At 56.8% G+C, this 8749-nt stretch overlaps 1 protein-coding gene across 1 annotated transcript in view; it reads right to left on the bottom strand.

Moving 5' to 3' along the window:
- The window catches only part of CTRB1 (chymotrypsinogen B1), a 2872-nt gene extending 1837 nt beyond the window's left edge, over positions 1-1035 (bottom strand). The window contains exons 1-3 of the mRNA XM_006755757.2: positions 947-1035; positions 174-277; positions 15-94 (exon numbers count right to left, since the gene is read on the bottom strand). Of these exons, the coding sequence (XP_006755820.1) occupies positions 15-94; positions 174-277; positions 947-998 (236 nt within the window). The 5' untranslated portion in view covers positions 999-1035. The remainder of the gene's footprint in view (positions 1-14; positions 95-173; positions 278-946) is intronic.
- Between the last annotated feature and the right edge of the window lie 7714 nt (positions 1036-8749).

Consider the following 8749-nt stretch of genomic DNA (forward strand, 5'->3'; position numbering starts at 1 on the left):
ACCTCAGGCCTCACCTGACCCCGCAGTGGGCGGCAGTCACCACCCAGTCCTCGCTGATGAGGGAGCCCCCGCAGAAGTGGAAGCCGGTTTTGTCCTGGAGGAGGACGGAGGTCAGCGCCAGCCGGACAGCGGCAGTCCCGCGGGCCCCCCACCCCCGCGTGACCCTCACTTACCTGCAGGGACACCTGCCAGGGCCAGGAGCCGGGGACGGCGTCCTCCCCATTGACGATCCTGGACAGACCGCTCAGCACGGGGTGGATGGCGGGGACCCCGCAACCTGAGGTGGACGTATGAGGTGAGGGGCAGAGGCCATGGTCACCTCTGGGCCCCCCACCCAGGTCCCACCGCCCCAGGAATTCCCAGATAGAGTTCAGGGTGCCCTGTGCCTCAGCCCAGACAAGCCCGGCAGGTTGAGTGTGCGGTGGTGCAGGGCTAATGCCTGGGCAGCCCCATCATTGCCTCGCTTAGCCGCTGAGCCTGTGTTCCCATCAACAAAATGGGACCATATCGTTGCTAACCTCGCAGAGCTGGTATAAGGATATGAGTCAGCAGGTAAAGCACGGAGTTGTTCTGGGAATATAGTAAGCCCTCCGCAGACAAGAATTTAAAAGGGCCTGAAAGGGCTGGTAGGGGCTGTCTTCCTGCTCACTCTCTGAGTCGGTTTGGGAATCACCAGCTCTCCAGAGCTTTCTGTCCCTCTGGATTTGTCCTCCCTGTTCCCCTGCACAGGCGTGAGGCCTTGGGGCAGCCTAGGAGCAGCCACCTCCTCCCCAGGGCCTCACTAGCTGGTCTGATCCCATCTTCCCACCGTCTCCGTTCTAGAGGTGGGCTGCTGAGGCTCGGGAGGAGGAGACGCGCTCAGGCCACACCATCTTGCGTGTTGAGCTGGAAGTGGGCCCAGGGTTGGGGGACAGCCTTCCTGGCCGCTGCCAGCCCCAGCGCTCACCGAAGGCTGTGCCCAGGAGGGCGAAGCAAGAGAGGAGCCAGAGGAAGGCCATGGTGTCACTGTCAGGGAGGTGCAGGGCATGGGCCTGGGAGGCTCCCCGTTTTATCCCTGTGACCGGGCTGTTATCTGGGGACCTTGAAGTGACCGTCTTTTTCCTGGGCCGGTGCCAAGTGGGCAGGATGTGCCCGAGCAGGCCCGCCTGGGACAGCAGCAGCTGCAGCCACGGCTGTGCGTGGGGCCAGGGTCAAGGCAAAGGACCACAGGTTTAGGTGGACCTTGACTCACAGCCAAGAGGAAATGAGATGTCATGGTTGTTAGTTCCCCTGCACTCGGCTTCCTCCCCAAGCCCTGCCTTGGGAGGGGCCCTGTGGCAGCAGCCAGACCTGGGCAAGCCACAGCCTAGTCTCTCATGGGCTGGAGGGCCTCGGACAAGTAATTTAGTTGGTCTGTAAGTTCTTCAAAAACCCCTGGGCAGTGTGGCTGAGTGGAGAGGTGCAGGTGAGGGCACAGGTGGCCAGGGGCTGAGTGCTCCCCGAGTTTCAGGGATGGATGTCCAAGAAGGCTCAGTGAGGCTCTGACGTCTGTGTGGCCCCTCGGCTGCTTGAGGTGTGGCGTGGAAAGGCAAGCCACCCCCTGCCGGTCACACCGACCTGGGTCCCCGGCCACCTTGGGGCCCCTGCTATCACCCCCCCGAAAGCTGATGCAGGCTGGACCAGGCAGGATCATGGGAGCAGGGAGGCCTGTTTCTGCGTTGGACAACAGGGTAGGAGTGGGGCCCTTTTCTAGCAATTGGCAAACTGGGGAGAAAGAAATTGAGGGTGATACTGCTCCCCAAAACGCACAGGGAAAACAATAGGTCATGGCTGGTTCCAATTTCTGTCGCATTGATGATCGTAGCGTGGTGTTCACATACAGGTATCGACACCAGGCCCTCTCTGACCCTATTTCCATATACGCAAGATGGGGTGCTCATAGTATATGTCCAGGCAGCGGCCAGGCGGAGGGAACAGCGAGGGCAAAGCCTGGGGAGCGCTCCTAGGCTCACCAAGAGCCAGGGCAGGAGGCTGGGCTGGGGTGACCAAGGGGTGCACCTAGGACAGCCCCAATGGAGACACTGCTGAGCAGGGGCCCAGATCATCCAAGTGTGTCCACCCCCCCTCTCACCTCCACTGCAGGGGCCCGAGTGGGGGAAGGGCAGGGCAAATGGGGGAGGGGCCTCGGCAGCCTGAGGCAACCTGTGGCCCTGGCAGTGGCTTTGGGAGCAGACAGCTGGCCAGGCCCTACACCCTCGGGCACACGTGCGGAGGCCTGGGAGCCAGCTCAGCTGCAGGTGTCCCCCTTCAGCCGGGGGGCGGGGCCCTCGGCCCTTCCGTGCTAGGAACATAGGTGTACAATCTCTTAGAGACCCTGCTTTTAATTCGTGGGGGTTTTCATGCAGAAGTGGAATTGCAGAATCCTACGGTAGATCTGTTAATTTTTTGAGGGCCCTCCACATGCTTCCACAGTGGCTGCACCATCTTCCGTTCCCGCCAACAGTGCACAGGATTCAGATTTCTCCACACCTTTGCCAATTCTTTTTATTTTTATTTTTTTTTGGTTTTCGTTTATGTTCGCCATCCTAATGGGTGTGAAACCTTGCTGTGGTGTCGGTGTGCATTTCAAAATGGCTGGTGGCTTTGATCATCTTTCCTTGTGCTCATTGGCCCTTTGTATGACTCCCCGACATTTATGGTCGCCACTGATGCTGCAGGAACTTGGTGCCACAGCCTCTGCCTCCAGTACCTGTTCCCACCTGCACTTCAGCCTCTGCCGCCTCCAGTGTCATTTTGAGAACTTGTGATGCCACTCTGTGCCGTGACCAGGGTCTCACCCTTCCTGACTCCTCCCGGGTGAGCAACCCAATCCCAGAATCCCATGCTCCGAGGTCCCGGGGCCACAATGGCTGCAGCAGACACCGTCCTGCCTAAAACCGGTCGGCAGTCACACTGGGCTCCTCGAGGAATTTCAATAGAGGGAACGTTTACAAAGATGTAGGCAGGATTTAGGGGAACCGACAAAGGATAGTCAAGTGCACAGGCTTCTAACCACAATGGGGACACACCTAGAGCTGAAGGGACAAGGGGCGAGCGGTGATGGAACCCCGAAAGGGCAGCTGTGCAGACAGGGCCGCCTGCAGGAGCTGCGCCCCCATAGAGGGAAGCCGCCTGGGAACTGAGAATAAGACCCGACTTCTCTCTCCTACCCTCACGGGGCCCTGCCCCTGCTGGGGCCTCCTCAACTCCCGTCGTCCCCCACCCCCCACTGCTGACCCCAGCAGGAAGGCGGGGCGGGGGGGGAGGGGCGAGCCGGGAGCCGTGCGGTCTCCTCCTGAGGGTCAGCCTGCTGGAGGCCAGCAAGGTGGAGAAGGGCGAGAGCGGACCAGAAGGGGAAATGAAAGACATCCAGCACCTTCTTATGATTATTTTGCATCAAGTTTGCTTATTGCAATCAAATACATGGCTGACAGTGCTAATAAGAGGGACCTGATTTTCCCAGATGAGTGCCCACAGCAGAGATCTAGAGGCTGCAATTGCCGGCCTCCACTCAGCGGCTCGGCGATGGGTCACTCCGGGCCAGGGTCCCGGCGATGGGGTCGCTCCGGGCCAGGGTCTCTGTCTTTCTTCTCCGGGTCTCAAGAGGGCGGCCAAAGTGGGCCGGGGCTGGGTTCTCCTCACCCCCCTTCGTTTCCACTGGCTTCTAGCAATCAGAGTTCTACCCCGAGAGCTGGGTGGGGTGACCCTCCACGGGACCCTCGTGTGGAGAGAAAGGAGGGGATGGCTGTAGGCACTGACAGTGGCTGTCACTCCAACAAAGTGACCACCCTGCTCCCAGGCTGTGCTCACCTCACGGTTTGGTTGGAATGGGGCAGGGGCTGGGGACCAAAGGAATTGCTCCAAGTGAAAAACACATCGCCAGACACACACACCTCTCTCTGCGGGGCGTGGGGGCCTTCTGAGGCCACATCCTCCCATTCTCCTCGGCTGAGGGTTTATGGGCCACAGACCTGAGAGCCGGTGACAGGCTGCACCTGCTTTCTGCTCCGGAAAAGTCCGAGTCTAGACAAATACAAATGGCGTGGCTGCCTGCTTGGGATGAGTGAAGGGGAAAAGCTCCAGCAAATGTTACCATTTCAGTAAGTTACCCTGGCCTGGAATTTAATATGGATTCCTGATGCTCAACCCCAGGCCAACCCTCAGCCAGGACACCCCTGGGTGGCCACACACAGCCAGTGAAAACACCAAAAAGCTTCAGACCCCGTTAGCCAACAGCGGCTGCCCCACTCCCTATGTCCCCGAAGTTTGGCCGCGTCAGCCCCTAGCACAGAGCGGGCTCAAGCCTCAGGAGCCCGTCTGAGCTGAGCTGTGGCCACTGTTTTCATGGTCAGAGCTCTGCCCAACTGGTGGTTAAATAAACATTTTTAATATCCCCCTGCAGTGAGCACACAACCCTGAAAAAACCCAAATTTACTAATCAAAGTCGAAACTTCAAAGCCACTCAAGTTCAAATCTGGACTGGTGACACTTCCTGCTCCCCTGACCGCCTTCTCCCCCGGAGACCAGGGACCCTGACCACAGGCCCCAGAGGTGCTGGGAGAGTCCACCCGCCAAGTTTGTCTTTCAAAGCTTCTCATCAGCGAGGCCCACACAGGACTGTCTCCAGCAGCAGCGTCCCCAGTCCCTCTTCCCAGTTAGCGGACATCAGGACATTATTTCTTTTCCTTTCAATTTTATTTTGCACTAGCGGCCTGGTGGACAAAATTCGTGCACTCGGGGTGGGGTCCCTCAGCCCGGCCTGTGCCCACTCCCCGTGGGCCTAAGCTGTCAGTAGGACATCCTTAGCGCTGCTACAGAGGTGGGAGAGGCTCCGCCACCCCCGCTGCACTCACCAGCCATGAGTCCGGCTTCTGGCTGAGCAGCACTCTCCCTGTGGGAGCACATTGACCACCAGGGGTCAGCTCCTGCATTGACCATCTGCCCCCTGGTGGTCAGTCAGTGTCATAGCAACCACTTGTTCTGCCATTTGGTTGATTTGCATATTAGTGTTTTATTATATGGGATAGTTTCAGGTGTACATACAGCTTAGTGGTTAGACCAGCTGTGGGCAAACTACGGCCCAGGGGCCGGATCCAGCCCGTTTGAAATGAATAAAACTAAAAAAAAAAAAGACCATACCCTTTTATGTAATGATGTTTACTTTGAATTTATATTAGTTCACACAAACACTCCATCCATGCTTTTGTTCCAGCCCTCCGGTCCAGTTTAAGAACCCATTATGGCCCTCGAGTCAAAAAGTTTGCCCGCCCCTGGGTTAGACCATCATCTACTTTACACGGTGTTCCCCACTATATTTCCAGTACTCACCTGGCACCATACATAGTTATATTATTGACTGCATTTCCTATGCTGTACTTTACATCCCCATGGCTATTCTGTAACAACCAATCTCTACTTTTTAAATTGTCAACAGTGTTACAGATGTCTCCCCTTTTCTCCCTTTTTGCCCCCCTCCACCCAACCCCCACCCTGCCCCAAGTCTTCCCCATGCTCTTGTCTGTGTCCATGGGTTATGCATATATGTTCTATCGTTAATCTCTTCCAGTCCCCTCCTCCCAGCCACCCCCTAATCTGTACTGCTTCATCCCTTCACCTCTTTCACCCAGTCCCCTAACCTCCTTCCTGTCTGGCACCATCAGTCTGTTCTCTGTATCTATGAGTCTGTTTCTATGTTGGTTGGTTGTTTTGTTTTTAGATTCCACATGTAAATGAGAGCATATGGTATCAGTCTTTCTCTGACTGACTTGTTTCACTTAGCGTAATACCCCCGAGGTCCATCCATGCTGTCACAAATGGTGAGATTTTATTTTTTATGGCCAAGTAATATTCCATTGTATATATGTACCACAGCTCTTTTATCCACCATCTATTGACGGGCACTTGGGTTGCTTTCATATCTTGGCTATTGTAAATAACGCCACAAAAGGCATTATATTCTTATTTTAGTACCTGTCTCTCCTGGGGATCTGGGACCCCCGAGGGCAAGGGTGGCGCATGCTCTGTTCCTGTGGGTGCCTGGCCCAGGCAGAGGAGGAGCCTACAGAAGCCATCCTGCCTCCACTTATGGCCGATGCACACACACCTGTCCTTCTCTCGTTCTGTGACAATTACATCACTTACCTTCTGTTTCCTCAGCACATCCTTTAAAGGTGTGGAATCAAAGCCTCATTTTATGAGACAAAAGCTTTATGTGAGGAATAGTTCCTTATATTGTGAATTATCACAGAAGAGAATTCGTGGAACCCAGTGGTAGACATGGATGGTCAGCAACTGTGACCTGCTGGCGGCCACCGTGGGGTGACTCCTTAGGCCCCCGTACAGCCTCACACCCGCCCTGAAGCTGCTTAGCTGGCTGGTTTCGAGGGGGCCCTGGATAACCCAGAATATCTGTCTAAGACTTGATCTCTGAGGAGGGATGTATTGAGTACTCCTGCGTTTACGGGACTGGAGTCCTTCCGGCGACGACCAGTTGGGCTTCTTTGCGTGAATTCTTTGATCCCTGGTGGGATGCCGGCCTTGCCCGCAGCGCCGTGGGCGTGCCTGATGTTGCCAAGTCTAATGGGTGACGTTGGGCAGGGCAGCTGCCCCTTTCCCAGGGGCTGGTGTGTCCCAGGCTGAGAGCCAGCCTGGCTGCCAGAGGGGCTTGGCCCCCACTTATCGCCAAGGTCCCCAGAGAACAGGGCGGGTGGCTCTCCGGCTTCTCTGACTGGGCAGGGCCAGGGGGGGCGAGGAGCCCCAGGGGACATAAAAGGGAGCCCTCGTCCATGGAACTGCACATTCCCACACGGAGCAACATGGCCTTCCTCTGGGTCCTCTCCTGCTTCGCCCTCGTGGAAGCCGCCTTCGGTGAGTGTGTGGATGGGGGGCAACCAGGCCTGGGAAGAACGGGGGAGAGGTCCCTAAGTCCCCAGTGACCCCAGGGACAGAGGGTCTCTGTCCGGAGCAAACCCTGCGGCCTGCCCAACAGGGAGCTGAGTCCCCTTCCCTGCACCTGCAGGCCCGGACAGGGAGAGGCAGGCGGAGGCTGTAGGGAGCAGAGGGCTTCTGGGGCTTTCTGAGTCTCACGGCCTCACGCCCTGCACCCGCAGGCACGAAAAGTCCAGCCCAGGCCCTGCGCCCGGCGGGAGGAAAAGTCCAGCCGAACGCACGGAGGGCTGAGGCCCCAGAAGCAGCCCAGGCTGGTGCTGTGGGCAGAGTAAGGTGTGGTCACAGACACCCCCAAGGCGGAGGCCCAGGTTCTTTATTCATGTTCAGGCACTTGCTAACGTTTTATTTTCTATTTTAACAAACGAAGAAATCATTAAAAATCCAGAAAATTCTATGACAACCCTGCACCATCCATCAGGGTTTAGCAAAAGTTACCCCATTAGCAGATTTGTTTGAGGCATTTCTTATAAAACACGCACTAGATTCAGCGAGGCCCCTCTGCCTCCTCCGGCCTCCCCTTGGCCGGTGAAGCCGCACCTGAACTCGCTGTGTGTCAGTTCTGTGCGGGTTTTTACAAATTACTACGTATTTATAAATCCACGAAGTGTAACCTTCGTGAAAACTCACATAAAGGGCAGGACTCTCCGCGCTAGTTTTACCACATGCCTTTTCCCACCCACGAAATGTTGTGCATTCGTCCCCATGGAGTGGGGCTCACTCATTTTAACCCCGTGAAACGCTCAGCTGTGTAAATACATCCCCGGGTGCTGCTAATCCTGTTTGCTGTGACAAGGACTAGATGATTATGACGACATGTTTGGGCGGTAACGACCTTCAGTGAGGGGCTGGTCCACCTCCCTGTCCCCCGGGCTGGAGGGGCAGGTGGCCTGCTGGGCCGTAGGGGTCACAGGTTGCGGCACCTGCACCCAGGGGAGAACGTGCGGGTCCTGCCCCAGGTGTGCCATGGTCACACTGAGCACCTGTCTCTTCTTATTCTCCTGCGACCATTTAAGTCCTTGGGTTTCTGTTTCCTCAATGTGTCCTTTCAAAGTTCTGTTTTATTAACTAGAGGCCCAGTGCAGACATCTGTGCACTCAGGGGGGAGGGTCCCTCAGCCCGGCCTGCACCCTGTCGCAGTCGGGAGCCCTTGGGGATGTCCGCTGACAGCTTAGGCTAAGCCGCAGTCCCACATCCTTAGTGCTGCCCTGGAGGCAGGCCGTTGCACTTGCCAACCATCAGCCCAGCTTATGGCTGAGTGGTGCACCCCCTGTGAGCATGCACTGACCACCAGGGGGCAGCGCCTGCATTGAGTGTCTGCCCCCCAGTGGTCAGTGCACGACCTAGCAACTGGTTGCTCTGCAGTTGGGTCTATTTGCATATTAGCCTTTTATTATATAGGATTAAGAAACAAAAATTCTGTACAATGAGTAGTTTCTGAAACTGGAATAGAGACTGGAGTGTGGGCCCAGCTGTAGCAAACGGAGCTTTTCACTCTCCCTGGGCGGGTCAGCGCTCCCCATGCCTGTGCACTTGGGTTATAATTCTCCACCCCTTCCCCCGCCCCCCCCTACATCTCATGGGTGAGCTTTGCCCCCTCGATTTACGGAGGACCGTGAGCTTTGAAGGCTGAGGTCTCAGCAAGGAGGGGCGGGTGGGCCAGGCCAGCGGCCCCCTCAGCGCCTGCTCTGCTCCCCGCTCCCCATCCTGCAAGCTGCAGGGTCCCAGGCTGCAGGGGTCCTGAGCCCACAGGTTGCAGGGGCGGGAGGGAGCGCAGTGGGGCCTG

Source organism: Myotis davidii, unplaced genomic scaffold (genome assembly GCF_000327345.1).
Source record: "Myotis davidii unplaced genomic scaffold, ASM32734v1 scaffold453, whole genome shotgun sequence".
NCBI classification, from domain to species: Eukaryota; Metazoa; Chordata; class Mammalia; order Chiroptera; family Vespertilionidae; genus Myotis; species Myotis davidii.